The sequence below is a fragment of the Colius striatus genome, chromosome 4, assembly GCF_028858725.1.
Source record: "Colius striatus isolate bColStr4 chromosome 4, bColStr4.1.hap1, whole genome shotgun sequence".
Classification (NCBI taxonomy): domain Eukaryota; kingdom Metazoa; phylum Chordata; class Aves; order Coliiformes; family Coliidae; genus Colius; species Colius striatus.
Window position 1 is genome coordinate 74,418,713 of NC_084762.1, and position 16,317 is coordinate 74,435,029.

At 44.3% G+C, this 16,317-nt stretch overlaps 2 protein-coding genes and 1 non-coding gene across 4 annotated transcripts in view; 1 reads left to right on the forward strand and 2 right to left on the reverse strand.

The window, feature by feature from the left end:
• The window catches only part of MATN2 (matrilin 2), a 67,853-nt gene extending 58,239 nt beyond the window's left edge, over positions 1-9,614 (forward strand). For both annotated transcript variants that reach the window (XM_061994684.1, XM_061994686.1), the window contains 5 exons: positions 940-1,092; positions 5,217-5,288; positions 5,852-5,959; positions 6,200-6,295; positions 9,268-9,614. In XM_061994684.1, coding sequence (XP_061850668.1) covers positions 940-1,092; positions 5,217-5,288; positions 5,852-5,959; positions 6,200-6,295; positions 9,268-9,320 — 482 coding nt within the window. In that variant the 3' untranslated portion in view covers positions 9,321-9,614. The remainder of the gene's footprint in view (positions 1-939; positions 1,093-5,216; positions 5,289-5,851; positions 5,960-6,199; positions 6,296-9,267) is intronic.
• Positions 9,615-11,117: 1,503 nt separating this feature from the next.
• On the reverse strand, positions 11,118-14,805 carry RPL30 (ribosomal protein L30). The gene is made up of 5 exons (XM_061994687.1): positions 14,709-14,805; positions 14,570-14,620; positions 13,486-13,631; positions 12,470-12,600; positions 11,118-11,286 (listed from the first exon to the last, which is right to left on the reverse strand). The coding sequence occupies exons 2-5, from the start codon at positions 14,588-14,590 to the stop codon at positions 11,237-11,239; spliced, it is 348 nt and encodes a 115-aa protein (XP_061850671.1). The 5' UTR covers positions 14,591-14,620; positions 14,709-14,805; the 3' UTR covers positions 11,118-11,236.
• Positions 11,531-11,665, reverse strand: LOC133625408 (small nucleolar RNA SNORA72). Its single transcript, XR_009818716.1, has one exon. It is a non-coding gene; the product is annotated as a small nucleolar RNA SNORA72 (small nucleolar RNA).
• Positions 14,806-16,317: the final 1,512 nt, after the last annotated feature.

Below are 16,317 nucleotides of genomic sequence, written 5' to 3' on the forward strand. Positions count from 1 at the left end.
TCTGCTCTTGAATCTTATAAAAGAGCTTGAAATATTATGAATCACAAAATCCGTATTAATTGTGGACAGTAAGCCAGAACTGATATAAAGAGATACATGGTATCAGGTCATCTGTTCACAAAAATGAAAAAAAAAAAACCTGCTGAAAAGGGGATCTTGAAGATCACCAGGTTTGTACTCATTGCTTTTCAAAATCTGTCTAGTGAGAAGGCGGTGAACCACTTCCTCCTTTCCTGCTTTCAGAGTGAATAAAACTACAAATCCTCATTTACCTTCTCCCTAGCACCTCTGCAGGGAAACTGGTTGTAAGGTGCTTTCTCTCTTAGCCCCACAAATCATTACTTTTCCCCTGTTCTTACTCTCATTGGCCTAGGTGCCTTTGCAGTGCCTACTGGCCCATTAGTGTCCCTTAGAATACAAGAATCTAGTCTCAGTATGCTCTGATGATTTTGACAAACACTAAATATTCTTTTTAAAAACAAAAAAAAAGTACTGCCATCTTTAAGGATTCTGCCCCACAACAGTCTTCCCAGAAGCCTAGTAATTAGTTTTATTGCACACACCTTACATGCAGGGGCACACACAGTCCAGCAACTTTCAGTGCAACTGTGAGACAGCCTTTGTGATTCTTTTGGATGCTTTGCAGTACTCTTTCTGAGTTCATTTACTCCCAGTAGTAGCCCAGCAACTGTCATCTCTTTAACTTAAAATCTATATTTTAAATTAAAACAAAGCAATGAGTTTCTCCACATCTCTCAATAGCTAAAGGGCATTAAGCCTGTTCCAAATCAAGTTTGAAGTTACACCACATATACATTTCGTGTCTTCTCCTTTTCTCCCTCTCTCTAAAATGACTAATGCTCATATTTTCCTTTCATGGAGGAACAAGGATTTAGAACTGCTGATGTAATAATTATGTGCAATTTCTTTTGAGTCTAGGTATAATTATCTATGCCATTGGAATAGGAAAAGCAATTGAGGAAGAATTGCTGGAAATTGCTTCAGAGCCACCATATAAACATCTCTTCTATGCTGAAGATTTCACAGCTATGGAGGACATAAGTGAAGAGCTAAGAGCCCAAATCTGTGAAGGTAACAGTATTCCACTTGCACTGAGATGGAAGAGGAATGAATGCTTACAGATTTTTTGCAGGCCTAAAAAGGACAAGTGTCACAGTATAGGTTATAGGTCATTGGTGCCAGACATTGCAAGGCATAAGTCACTCATGATAATTTTTCTGCCCTTTAATAGTGAGGAATATACACTCTAATCTGTCACCAGGTAAAAGTCTGCAGTAATTGTATTTCCTTTCTTTTCATAAAGGTTGCATGAAACACACATTTCTGTGCCCAGAGGAATGAATTGCTCCCTCCCCTTTCTTTTTTCTACAGCTAAAGTCAGCCATGCACTGAACCCCACCCCACCAAAGAAGCATGATCTACTTCATTAGGAATGTGGGAAAATAATCAGGGATTTGCAATGCCTTAATGAGAATAAAAAATTACTTTTAAGATCAGTGGCAAAAACCTCAAGTACAGCAAAATAAATCATGAAGAGCTGTTGTGTGTATTTAGAGAAGACTAAAAATAGTTCATTGAGCATACATTCACAACTACAAAGAGTACATCTCAGTTACGCACAAGCTCCAAGTTTTGCTCTACAAACGTGGAAGGCTTGTTCCAGAAAGCACCCTTCCTTACTCTGGCACACCCAGCCTCTATATAAACATTCCCAGCTGAAGTTTTGCAAGGGGAAGGGGAACGTGAGCTAGGGTGAAAGCTGTTCAACCAGAGAGAGAACAGCCTGTCTCCCACTCACATATTCCCAGGACCCGGTGTTATTTGTACATTCAAATTGATACCTGAAGCAAAGTTCAGAAATGTCAGTGCAAGTAGTATTAGTCATGGCACTAGAATTGTGCAAGGTGATTTTTCATTACCTTTTCCTTGGTTGGTTTTTTGGGGATTAAATGCAAACAGGTTCTATTTTCTTCTTTAACATCCATCCATTTAACCTTCTTGTTAGGCAGATGATGACAACATGGCATCTTAAAAGCTTGGGGAGAGGCCAAAGTCAAAGCTACTTGGCAGGTGGTATAATAATTCTCACTCATTAGCAAACTCCAGAGCTGATGGAAATGCATCCTCCAGGTACCCACGGCAGTGGTTAGCAACCGTCATTTTTCTTTTTTAAACACATTACTTACCACGTGAAAAATAAGTAAATCCTGCCCCTTTGTGGCAGTTTCTAGACTACACCTCTGGTAACTGGGAAGAGCTGGTGCCTGTCAGATTCTGCCCTTCTCTTTCAGCAGCCAACAGATAATGCCACATGCCTGTGCAGCAAGGACTGACCCAGCCTTGTTTTTCCGGATGCTCTAGGACTACCCATTGTTCATCCACTCACTCCACCAGAAATTCTTCCTCCAAGCCAGTTACACAAGCTGAAAGTCCATTTCTTTTTTTCCCCCTCCTTTGCAACAGCTGTAATTTCATTTTTACCTCAGCCTTGGTCCTTAGCTTAGGTCTTTGGAGGCTCCAGCCTGTAAAGGCAACGAGACACCCTCTGAATCTCATGGACTTTGCTGACAAACACTCTCATACCCACTCCCAGCTGTGGATGGGCTGCATGTTTCTAAGTAAAGCAGAAGCCACCCAAATCTATTTAGGGGTAAGGCTTTTTCCTTTTATTGTGCTAGAAAGCATCAGCCTTGTAGAATAGCTGCTGATTATTATTAATTACTCTTGATGACCAGTAGTAAAAAAAAAAAAAAAGTGGCTTTTTCTTTTACCTCTTATTAAGAGGAATTCAGTTGGAAGGTTCCCAGTCATTGCCTTGGTTAATGTTCATATCTATCAGACTGGAAGCACTAACGAGGCTACAGCGATATCATACATAATACACACACACCATGATTGCCTCCTCACCCGTTCTGATCATGTGCGTTGTGGGAGCCTTTAATTACATGGTCACATACTATTTCTGTCACAAGACCCCAGCCGTGATCAGATGGCAGTGCTGAGCAGCCTGATGGTTAACATTCTGTTCTCCTTCCAAACTGTGGGCCGTTATCACTGCTGCAAACAGTCAGCCACTGCTTTTGAAGACACACTTTCTTAAGGACACTTTCTCACAAATTTCCTAGCCAAATACTTAGATTTTGTTACAAAAGAGAACACTAAAACCAAACACCAAACTTTATCAGTTCCATTCACTGCACTGACTCCCCCCAGGGACTCAGGGTTAGCAGCCTCTGACGTTACTTGACTGATTATTCACAGCTTTGCAGAGGTGACAAAGACCCAAAGTCTTTGGGCCCCAGACACTTTCTGAAGCCTGAGTTTTCGAAATGCCCAATTCCCATTACAAACTAGAGACCTCCTGCTACACCTCCACCAGTGTATCTACCAGTCTCCCGTCCCTTACATCTGAATCCTAATTACTCAACTATTGCAGCCCAGTATCCCAAGGTCAGACTTTCCAGGTCAGTTCCTCTGCTTTTCCTAGACAGCCTCATTAGCCTACAGCTCTTAAATGACTCCTAGAGCAGGTCTTTACCCAGGGTCAAACACTCCAGGTTCATCATACCTGTTTCTTCCTTCCTATACTGGAAACCTCACCATCCTTGTTCTCAGTTGGTTATTCTTCAGCTGGACTCCTCACCCACTTTCATTCCTTACCTTGTGATCACATCCCACACCTATCTGCCCTGGACTCTTCTCCAAAATCATTGTTCCTTCCACCAGCTGGTTCCCACACAAACTTGATTTAGACAAATATTATAGTTCTGTCCACTTACCTCTGATCTTCTTAAGAACTCATCTCTGTTCATACCCTGTTCCTCATGCTCCATCATTCCAGCCCCTACCCAGAGGTTCTCATCTCCTTCCCAGCTTAGTACAGTTGCCCATTATTTGGTGTCTGTCAAAATTCTCTAGCCCAGCAGAGATTCCAACAGCTGTAACAAACCTGTGGGGCCCAGAAGCATCTTTCACCTTCCTACTGCAGAGTTTACACCATCATCTTTTACCTTGACAGTGAAGGAACTCTGGGTATATTTGGAGGCAGGGAGTCTGAGATGCTCCATCCACTGCCCTAGCATAGTTGATCAAGTTGTACAGTTGTTAAATGTATGTTCTTCCGCTCATCTGGGCCAGTAAGGGCTCCACAGCTAATCGAAGGTGAAGCATTCATTTTCTGGAAGAGAACCCATCCAAGGAACAGAAACTGCCTCTGCATTTCCCTCTTGTGGCAACAAAGGGGTAGTGCACAGAATGACTCTCGAGGTGGACACCTCTGCATGAAATAAGTTTCCATTTCTCTCCAGGTGCCCTTGATTAAAAGGATGGGTATGTGGAGAATAAGTTCCTAAGTTTTAAAGGCTGTTCTTCATGAAATGGAAACTTTTGGTTTTGCTTGTAACTGTAGTGCATCAAATAAATAAAGTCTACCGCTCCCCTCTCACCTAAACATTCCCAGCTCCCTGATCAGCAGTCCACATTATAAAGGAAAACACTGAAAGAAATTAAGAAATTTCTTCCTCCCACAAGCAGTTTTTATTCCCACTCAGTTCATCCCATGGGACAATCACTCTCTATAACTACCTGAAGGGTGTTCAACCTCTTCTCTCCAGTAATGAATGACAGGACATGAGGAAATATCTCAAGTCGCACCAGGGGAGGTTTAGATTGGACATTAGGAACAACTTTTCACTAAGACGATTATGCATTGGAATGAGCTGCCCAGGGAGGTAGGTGGTGGAGTCACCATCCCTGGAGATATCAAAAGACACATAGAGGAAGTACTGAGGGATATAGGATAGTTTAGTGATAGGCCTGGCAGTGTGAGGTTAGTAGTTAGACCTGATCCTAAAGGTCTTTTCCAACTGTAATGACTCTATGATTCTATGCAAGAATTTACCCTAAAGGACAGGTGGTAGGTTGCTCATTTCAATTGCTTTACTATTATTAATCTATTTGTAAAGCACATATAGTTTTGGAAGAGTTCCTCTAGTAGTCTGAGTAGAAGGGCAGGCCCTAAAGTTCCCATCAACACTGGACCTATTCTAAATGGCACAAGTGTGAGGCATTCTCCATGTGTGGTGAAAGACAAACACTGAACTACTGGTAAGAAACTGCTCAGTTTCTAGGGAATAGGAACCATTTTTATTGATCCTTTTGTAATCTATTTTCCTTTGGCAATTTCTTTCCACTAGCCTTGAAAGAGTCAGCTCACCAGCAGGATCCATCATCTGGGAAGCTTCCTAAGACTGGTCCTCAGACTTCAGGTTGGCTGTTTTAACTCAGTGTCCTGCTGTCTCCCCAGATCATTGCTATGTGACCTCTTCATGCTGACTTCTGTAGAGAACTCCAACAATCCACTTATGAGAGAATGATCCATCTCATTCCCCTTCCTACCCCTTGCCAGCCACCCTCCTTTCTGCAATTCAGATCTGCTTTGCACAAAGCATTTGAGATGTGCTGTTAACAAATGCACAGCTGCATGCTTCATGAACCATCCAAATGAATTGCTTCAATGGGGGAAACTTGTATTTCAACACTGTGCTTGATAAAGCATGTTTGGCTTTCAATCACTTCTGTTTCTCACAGGAACCCTCACAACTCCCTTTCAGTTCTGCAACCCACGACTTAAATCATGTATACAGTAAATACAGCCTCACAGCTTGGCTCCTTCACATCTTTGTATCCCTAGTCCTCTCCATGAATGATCCTCACTGCCATCAGTGAGATTACACACTAATTATAGAGAACTCAGTGCATGTGAGTAGAAAAAAAATACTGTATAATTAAGTGGGTTTGACTTTTAGACTTTTGGGGGGGTTTCCTGCAGGGCTTGAATCAACCACAATAGCCATCACAGATGTCATTGCCTGTCCCAATCTTGCAATACACCACAAGTATCTTTTTGAAGACAGTCACACTGACTCAACAACAACAGGTAATGAGGTTTCCTTTGTTTAGAACAATCTGGATTGCTCTTTGAATATAAAGACTTAAGTGTTGTGTGCTATTTCTCAGTATTATAAAATCTGCCCCAGAGCATTCCTTTGGATGTTGACCTGTTTTGAGAACAGAAAGCTGTCTTAAACCTGCTCTGCATTTATAAGCCCTTGTCACTTCCTCCCCTATACCATTTGATTTATTCAGCTTTTAGCCTATGCTTGTTTCTGTTTTTCAGCAAAAGCTTCAAAGGATAAAGACCAGTGCAAATGTGAAAACCTCGTGACATTCCAGAACTATGCAACCAGTGAAGTGCGAAAACTCACCCAGCGCTATATCCTTTCACAATGATTGTTTCTTACAGAAGAGACAAGGGAGGGCAGGTTAAAAGAAACTGTAACACATAACGTCTAAGCTGTCTCCATAGCTCACATCAATCCACTGTCATGAAAAGCTGAAGTCCTTAACAGATGCTAATCTCCAAGAAGCAAGGCTTTTATGACTTGAAATCTGCCTCTCCTTCATAGAAGGGACCAAAATATCAATAAAGATCTTAACCTTTAATAATCCCCATCAGTAGACACCTTCAGGGACAGCAAGGAAATGGCTGATCAAATTCAAGACACTCTTTGCTTTGGGTTCCTTCTTCAGATAGTATCGAAATAGCATTTATCAGCTACAGGAGTCAGAATGTAGGAGATGTGTCCCTTCTGGACTGCTTGGAGAGGCATCAGCCGCAGTGAGTCATTCCACACAATGCTCCAAGTGAAGAGCAATTCAGAGGACTGAGCTCTGGTTAATTGTGCAGAAAACAATTAGCAAAGTGCAGAGGGATGGCTTCCTCCCTGCCTCAAGTTACTTATCTTTTCAAGGGAGCTGTTGGTACAGTGGCCTTCACACTATCTGGAACATGGACCAGATGTCCCAGGAGAAAGTAGCAGTAAATTGGCAATGCCACTTTCTGCAGTATTTTACATCACACAGTATTTATGCAAGCTTTTGTGTTTTCTTCATGAAAGCTGCTTCTGCCTATCAAATAAACACCAAGAAGATGTCACATCTTCTGATGAAGTTTTGTGACTAGGTGCAAGATCAGGAAGCACTTAAGCACAGAATAGTACAGTGATACCAAGAGCTCATAACTGTGTTACGCTTTCTAAGCAGGAACAGCCTGAGAGTGAGGAACCTGCGGAGTTCAGAGTGCCCTGAGTCAGGCTGACAGAGCCCTTGGTGGTAGTGATAGGGGTGAGACCAGGGGGCTCTGTTAACCCCAGGAAAAGTTTCTCCCACACACTCAGGCCTTACCTCAGTGTGTGTGCAGCTGCAGCACCAGCCTTCTTTGGTCTCTCTTTCCCAACTGGGAACCTTCCCCTCAGCAGGTACCTTACGGAATCATGTTCATCACTTAAATTATTGCATGCAAAGTAGAATTACTTCATAAAGGGAGGGAAAGCCATCACATAAGATTACTGCTAGGTGCTTCAAATGCTCATCAACATCTCTAATGGTCTTCTCCAAAGTCTCTAGATGACTTCAGAGAAAAACCTCTAGGTCATTTCCCATAACCTTAAGAGCATTATTCAGACACATGCAGTTCCAACCTAGATGCTGACAAGAAAGCAAACCACTCCTTCCCCTTCAGCAGAACCCTCAGCCCTTTTAGTGTCATCTAGTGCAGCTAGTGCAGCTAGGCCACAAGGAACTTTGACCTTACTCAGAATCAAATACTACAGCTTAGCAAGATGTGCTTTTGCTTTACAATTTGAGCAGACAACCCTGGGGTTTTGAAAGGTGATGGAAAAGCTGCTGACACTGAGCCAGAGATTTGATAGGAACAGCATCAAGCATGCCCCAGAGCACTAGGCAACCACTGCTTTGAACAGAGTAAGAACTATCCTATTTCCTCTCCATTACAAACCTCATTTCTGCTTTATCTGAAGAGTGGCTCAGATACTGTGTGACACACTAGTTCCTTATAACTGCATTAGACTGTTGGCCAGTCCTCAGCCCAGGGGTCTGTCAGGAGAGGGAGAATTGGTTGCAAAACTACAAAACAGCTACAGAACATATATATTGAGGGCCCACTCCAATCTGTTGCTGGTTTATATCCAACTACTTTAAACTTCTTCCATCAGTAGAGGAATGCAGTTTCTATTGCTTGACCTTTGCCTCTGTCAACACTTGAGAAACTTATATGTTGCATGGAAAGCAGTTCCAATGATGCTACCACACCTAAGAGTAACCCTTCTGCATGGCAGACAGTTGAGGAATTACTAAACATAAACCAGATGTAGGGGCAGCATAGTCCCCACAGAGCAGCAGGACTCCCACTCTTGCTTCTCACTAGCAAGAGGGTAAGATTCTCCTGCTGTTAGTGTGACAGGGGCAGGGGCACAGTGCAACACCCTTCTGGCCAAACTCAGAGGCCAAATTTAATTTGCTTGTCTACCCTAACCAATTTCTAGCAGCCCCTTGTCAAAGATCCCACTATTATAGACACAGTTCTCCATTTTTCCTTGTGGTAAGACCATAAAGCGTTGACATCAAGACACTAGACAAAGCAGAGTGGCATGTCACAACATATTCAAGGTGAGCCTTGGTGACTTCATTTCTGTTGATGCTAGGTCCCCTTTTCCTCTCAGCGTCCCCTAGCTCCAGCCTTCCCATTGTTATAGAGGGGTGGCCAGGCAGATGGTACCCAATCAGCCTCCTCACACAGCATTCTGTCAGCTGGAGGCGCTCAGCACGAAAGTGATGCTGTACACCACTTTGCATTGCTACAGCTTGTTTTCCATGGAGGCAGCCCTAGATCCCAGAGCTGCTTGTGTACTATTCCACATCTGTCTTAAAACATTGGCTTTATAAAACCAGTACCTTATGCTACACCTCCACAAGGCAGGAATGTAAGAGCATCAACAGCCATTCCTCCTGCAGTCACACAGCTCTGTACGGTTTTATTACCTACTCTTATCTTACAAGTAGCTTTCTATACAGTTAAGTGAGACATCTTTTAAATAGCACTAACTGGGTTATTTGGCTTCCCTTTAAAGAGGAAAACAGCCAGTATTCAGATGGACCAGCCTTTTCCATAGGCTCAGCCTGAACTCCATGTCCAGGTACACTGCGTAATAGCACACAGCTTTCTCAGCTTGGCCCATCAAAGCAGAAGCAAATAAAGGAGTGTACAAGAAACTACTGGGAGTCAAAGGGCATAACAACAAGCAACAGGAGCACAGCAGTCAGGCCACTGACACTGTTCTAGGGATGCATCCTGTCAGTCACTCTCTTTCCTTAACTTTTGTCTACTGGAAGAAATGACGAAGAGAATGGAAGACTTGGAAAACAGGCTAAAATACTGATTGAGATGTAAAGTGCATCCCACGCTGTATATTTATACGTACAAACTGGTCAGAGCTATTTTCTTAAACTGGTTCAAAGTAAAATAACAAATCCTTGTGTCCGAAGTTGAAAAGAGTATTTCGGATCCCTGCCATCTGGGTACTAAGTGTTCTGTCTTGCATTGACTGCAGATAAGTTGAACATTTTATATATAGAAACAACTTAGCAACTAGCAAAAATTCTAATTAAGCAGAACTAAACAACTGAAATAAGCTATGCAAAATAATAAAATGCTGTTATTTTTTGAAGTGAAACCTCCATGTTTTTAAGTACTTTTAGGGTATGAATTTATTTGGCTTGCTGTTCTGTATTTCCCTCCACTCACTCTGTTAAGTATTTTAAGCATCTGTGTGGACATAGAGTTCTACATATACATACCTAAAACCAGAACAAGTAGAAGAGCATTCACAGCAATTCTGTTTCACTTACGTTCTTTAAACAAGAGAAAACACTGAAATCGGATGGAAGTAAAAGTGGAAACGTATATGTTTGTGTTGGAGCTGTGATGAAAGCACATGAGCAAAGCAAACAGTCTGCTAGACTATCAGGGTGTCACAAGCCCACATTTCAAGTGCTGCTTCTCTTACCACATCCAGATCATGTAACTTCTCCCCACTGTTCCTTGGTCAGCACTCGGGGATTCTCTAACTGTCCTGCATGCAACTAGTCATTTGGTTATGGAAACATCCTTTGGGCAATACAAACAGCTGCACGTCAGTTGGTCAAACACCAACACACAAACACCAGCAAATTGCTTCTGGCAACTGTGGCCAACTGAAGCACCTTTGAGTTCCACTCTTCTCCCTTGGCAGCAACAGCACATTCACACTAGCTTTACTTTCACATAACCTACCTCTTAAACTGATCCAAATCTGTGGTATACCAGCACATCCTCCTTTGCTTTCACACACACTGGTTTGCCTCTCTACTATCTCCAAATGGAAATACATTTCCATTTTATACCAGCATGGTATAGAATATAGGATTCTTCTACCAGAAGCAGCAGTAGATGCAGCAAAACTCGATGAAGCGATCTCTGCTACGCTCCCAAGCATGCAAGGAGAGGCAAGACCAAGCTTCACAAGCTGCCTTGTGCTTTGGCAAACAGAATGCCTGTTCTCAAAGGACACCAGTACATACAACTGCCATTAGGTGTTCCTTTTACTGGAGCTCAGAAAAGCTCTGGCACTTCAGCTAGTAACTACCAGTAACAAGGAACATCCTGCCATCATGGTCTCACACAAAACAAGCACGAATCTCTAAAACAGCAATGTTCTCAGCAGCGCAGACTTGAGAACACAAACTCAAAAACAGACCAATTTAAAGTCAGCTTTGAGAAGTCAAATGGTGCCTTATTGGAAGTATGACATCAAGTGTCATGGCTAGCAGCTCTCCTCTTTGCCACATAATACATATTCTCTTGGAAGAAAGAAACATAGGAGATAATTTGCACTCATACTTTGTGACTGACTTGGTAAAAACAGTGTGATTTCTTTTAGTTTAAAGTAAACCCTCTAAGATCCCCCACCAACATCCTAAATCTGCTACTGTACCACACATTATGCCTACATTTTGCATTACCATTCCAAAACCCAGAAAACTAAGGAAACCTACCCCGTTGGGATTGGGCACCAAGCTTCCCATGATCAAGATTACCTCTTGATCCACTTACCTCTCCATATCCATAACCTCTAGAGAAAGAACAGACATGTTTTGTCCCATGAGGGTTATTTCTAATAGACGAGGAAACACAGCAGTGGTAACGAATCTTCATTTATATAGTTTGTTCCCTAAAACCAGCACAGGTATGATACAAATTTTTTCTTAAAAGAGATCTGTAACCAGTTTTATTCTAGAAATAACACCTTTACAGCATTTACTTCTCGCTGGTTTGTTCTGGCATGCTTCTAATGATGTCAGAGTCACCTGCAAAACAAAAATAAGCTTGTTACAAGAGGATCCACAGAAACATCTGTGTTCAGAAACAACCCAAAAAGTGAAAAAACAAACAAAAAAACCAGCCCACTGATTCTATGAATAGAAAACAACCTCAAAGTAACATAAAGAGTGTCTGTTTAGGAAAAAAAGCAAGTCATTTTGATGCCTTTACTTAAAAGTAAACCCTTGTAACTGTATTTTGCTAATCCATACAACAGTATTTTTAGTCGTTACCTGTCACTAGCATTTACAAAGCCAGTACTAGAACTGCAGCCTAGTCCTGGAGGACACAATGCATAGTGTTAATATAGCGAATGTCTAGCCTGCCCTGACCATGGGAGGATCAGGGCAGCGAGAATATTCGCATCGCGTCACGCCACGGGACAGCCGCCTGGCGCTTCCATCCCACAACTAAACCTACAGGTAGTAGCTGAACACAAACAAGCTAAATGAAGTTTTGGGAAGAAACAAATTCAAACCCATGTCATTCAGGGTACATTGTGGTGAAAGTTATTTCAGAGATCATTGAATTAACATGTATGCATTTCTGTCAACAAAGAGAATAAAAGATTGGTCCTTCTCTTAGAAGATTCTGGCAAGAGGATGAGAAGTCACCTAATTAGCAGTCTGCATGAGCAACTCTCTGGGACAAAGAGTTCTACCAAACCCTAGGGATCACTCATACTTCAGATTTTTAAAATAAAACACTGAATGCAACTTTCAATCCTGTGTTAGTATCCACCTGCATATTGGTTATATTTCTACATATCATTCCGGTAAGCAGGACAACTCCCAATTCTTTGTCTTGGATTAAGGACAGCCAAACCAGAGGGATGGAAACCACACTGCACAAGCTCATCTTCTAGCAGATATGTCAAAGTTGTTCCTCTGCCACTGTAACCTCATTACAGAGCGGCAGACAGACAAAACACGTGCTCACAGGGTTCAGCAGTAAAAGGAGCACAAAACAAGCAGCAGTGACTGCAGGTTCTAGGAACATAGGGCTCAAAAAAACCCAAGATCATGGTCAGAGGAAAATTACAAGCTAAACCTGATGGCAAAGGACAGTAAAGTGTGTCATCAGCCCTGCACCTCACTTGCTCAGTGCTGCTGCGGGCAGGTGAAGGGAGGAACCACTGACAGACGCAGTGGGTGGATGATGGCCACATACCTGGGTCGATGATGGCCAGTGTGCAGACTCTGTAGTACTTGCCGCAGGCCGTGCCCAGCTCGATGTTGTTGCCGCTGTAGTGGTGGACACCGGTCTTGGCCAGCATTGCATAGTACTCGATCTCAGATTTTCTGGAAGCCAAAACACAGGTGTTGTGGTACAGACACACAATCCCGACCCACAGTCATAAATACAGTGAGAGCGGCCTTGGCTCCACTCACACTTAAGCCTTACACAGTCTTCCCTCCCACCACTTCTGTGGTGTGGCTCAGAAACCCTGATCCAGAAGGATGCTGCAGGTATAACAGCAAACTCACTTTTGGAGTGCAAAGCCTTGAGGCTGCTCCTACACATACTTGGCTCTACAAGAAAACAGGGGAGTCAAGACTTTTAGGTTGCAGGAGCTAAGCCAAAGTGCATAAACAGTGACCACTGTTAATACCAACAGCCAATGGCCAGATGCTGAAAAGACATCCAGATGCTGACAGCTGGGAAAAACTCTCCATTTTTCTTTCAATGAAAAAAGTCAAGAATATTTCCTTCTCTTCTGACTTCCACCAGGAGAGTCCCACTAACATGATGCCTGTTCTCAAAGCATCTAATTTCTGCTTCCTATATGTCCAGTTTCTTGAATCTGTTGATAACCCGATACAAAAAGGGTCCAAAAAATCACCAAGGAAAAACTCAGGAAGTTAATAAAGATTTAATTCTCAAAACAGCAATTTCATTAGTAGAGAATATAAATTTACAACTTGCCCGAAAAGCAAATTTCATGTACCTCAAATATTTTACAATCAATGGCAACTACCAGTTTTTCTACCCATGAATTATTTTCCAATGCACTACTTCAAAGAAAACCACAGGGATTCAGCCCCATTATACTTTTCACAGATGCTGTCACAGTGTGACAATGCATTAGTACTTCACAGCAGCAATTCACACAAAGTACACGCTGTGTTTGTACAAAGATTCTGTCTTAGTTTTACAAAGAACTGTTTTTTCATACATTTGCTTACCTCAAGGCAGGACAGTTGTTGGCTAGGATGACCAACTTGGCTTTGCCTTGCCGGATCATTTTCAGAGTCTGTTTGTATCCTAGCACATATTTACCACTTTTCATAACCAGCTGAAGCCTAGAGTTTATGGACTCCAGGGACTTTTTCTGAAAAAGACATAGAAAGCTATTACTCTATGTTAATTTACACTTTGCAAAATGGCAGAAAATGTAAGAAAATTAAGGCGTTCCAAATACATACAATCTTTTATCAATTTCCCCGTGCTTCGCAATGCAGAACAGGAAAAGCCATCCCACCATATGAGTATGAGAACGCTTGTGGCTAAGGTGTTGCTGATACTACGCTTTCCCAGCTTCATAAAAATATGTCTTAACCACATACCTTAAAATAGGAAAACACATCCCTGAGCATCGTTGCTGCTATCAGTGTTAACCAGTAACATTCTGGTGTATTTGACAGGCGTTTTTCAAAGCTTAGCTAGTTAAGTCCAAGTAAAGACTACTTCTGCCATGTAAATCTAAGCCGGGTTTGGAGTACACCTCTTCCTAGGACACACAGCCGTAGCATTATATCGATTACCAGAACCGAGCAATGGCATGCGACAGAAGCCGATGCTCCAGCAGGAAAGCGCGGCGCTCTGTGGCACCAGGGAAAGGCCTTTGCAAGGCCCAACGCCACCGCCTGACAAGAAACCCAAACCTGTCAGAGTCGCTCTAACTGAAAGGCACGAACGCTGCAGGAAACGCAGAAGCCCAGCTCCACCCGCACCAAATCCCAGCACCAGTCGCTCGCTCCTCCACCCGGCCCAGGGGCCCTGGACGCAGCCCAGGGGAGCGCACTGAGGGAACCGCGCGCACGGAGCCTGGAGGAGACGGCTGCAGCCTACACAGGAGGGCACGGCCGGAGGCGCCCGGCGCGGCCCTCGGACCCAGGTGGTGCCCGAGGCTTCGGTCGCCGCCGGCCCAGGCCCAGCCAGGGTCCCCTCTGCCCCGCCGTCCCGTCCTGTCCGGCGCGGCGCAGCTCCCGCCGCTGGCGGAGGCCGGGCTGCCGCCACGTGAGCCCGCCGCGGCCCGCGCACACTCACCGTCTTCTTGGCGGCCACCATGTTGCTGCCTCGCGTCGGGTCGGGCGGTACCTGGAACAGAGTGGGGACGGGGGAGCGGTTAGCACCGGCAGCAGCCGCGACCTCAGCCGCCTGCCCGCCGCGGCCGAGCCCCACTCACCGAGACGCGCCGCCAAGATGGCCGGGCAGCCAGAAAGGGCCCGGCTCCCGCCGTGCACCGCGGATCCCCTCTCGCCAGCTCTCGCGAGAGCCGCGAGCCGCCTCCCCGCCCCTCCCCGTTCTGCCAACGCGCCTGCGCGCAGCCGCCAGCGGCGAGCCGGGAGGGGACGGGCCGCGGTCTGACGGGTGGGGAGGGGCTTGTTGGGGCGAGGGGCGCTTCCTTTAGCCCTGGCAGGGAGGTTGTGTTCCTGCCTTTGGCCGTGCTGAGTGCAGTCGGCACGCTCTGCCGACCCGCCGCCTTTGACCTTCTGTATGCAGAGTTTCAGAGGGAGATTTTGAGTTTCCCGTGGCAGGCTTGGGGAAGGCTTCAGGCGCGGATGAGGGAAGCCCCTCATAACGAGAGTCCCGGTGGACAGACGAAATGTGTGTTTTATTCTTCCTCCCTTAGATTATACCAGACTCAAAAGAGTTAAGGCTCCGATAGAGCTCTCCTCATTTACAAGCGTGATTTGGACTTTTAGTTGAGTGATGAATGGTGAGAGAATTGCAAGCAAAGGGTTTAGCTTACCTGCGGGCGGGAGGCTGCAACATCAGCATGAGCAGCTGAGGAAGGGAGCCTCGCTGAGAGCTCTTTGCTATAAGAGCAGATAAATAGCTTCAGAGCAATTTTCACAAGGCCACGGTGCTCAGAGTGAGAGCTTTGCTTCATTAACTGAGAAATTCATATGATAGTTAACACCCCTTTGACACCCCTAAGTATGATAATGAGCTACAAGGAGAACATGCTGAACATATGTGACCGTGTTCCTCGACTTTCCACACAAAACATCACCCTGTATTGCATATGTATGAGACAGGGAGTTTATGTTCTGAAATAGATATAAGCTGTGTTCTTTTGTCTCTCGGTGTATGAGCATTAGGAGCAAGCCTCCATGCACCCAGTGCTGTAATAAAGGAGTGCCTGCTTCCTAATGCCAAATTGACCGTCAGAGAGTCTCTTCTGAACTGTTTTTTTTGGTAATAGGGACTGTTGCATCTACCATAGGGCTGGCTCAGGTCACCCGTGGGGGCTCTGGAAGCAGTTCAGCTGCGAGGAGTAAGCACTGAGCATACCACAGATGCAGTCCTGTCCCTGCAGCACAGGTACATGCTTTACTGCAGAGAAATTCTAAAGCCCCTTTTTTCCCCCATATTATGGAACCCCCCACCTTCCCCCTCAAATGCAGTGGTAGCAATACCATCAGCTTGTTAACAGGGTCGTCTCATTCCTTATTGCATTGGAGCATGTACTCCAATGACAGTAAAATGAGGCACTAGGAAAAAAAGGTGTGTGCTAATCACATGTGCAAAATGTACAAAAAACCCAGTCCTGTTCTTTCTTATCATTTTAGTCCCATCAGAATCTCTGCACAATTACACAGCTACAATGCATGAATCACCTGCAGCATTATTTTCTCCTTTTGCACTTGTCAGGGCTATTGAAAGTGACAGGCTACACTCTCTGATAATCATCCACTTTGCAGCAAGTGCAAACATGTTCATCTGATTTTCACAAGGTCATGCCCCAAAATGGTCAGGCAGGCAAATGCAGTTCTTTGTTTCAGACCACT

Excerpts from the sequence above, each read along its gene's own strand:
- RPL30 (XM_061994687.1), bottom strand. The coding sequence starts at position 14,590 with ATGGTGGCCGCCAAGAAGACG. Across the intron at positions 12,601-13,485 it reads AACAACTGTCCTGCCTTGAG|AAAATCTGAGATCGAGTACT; the intron begins GTAAGCAAATGT and ends TTTGGCTTCCAG. Across the intron at positions 11,287-12,469 it reads ACTGGCCATCATCGACCCAG|GTGACTCTGACATCATTAGA; the intron begins GTATGTGGCCAT and ends TTTGTTTTGCAG.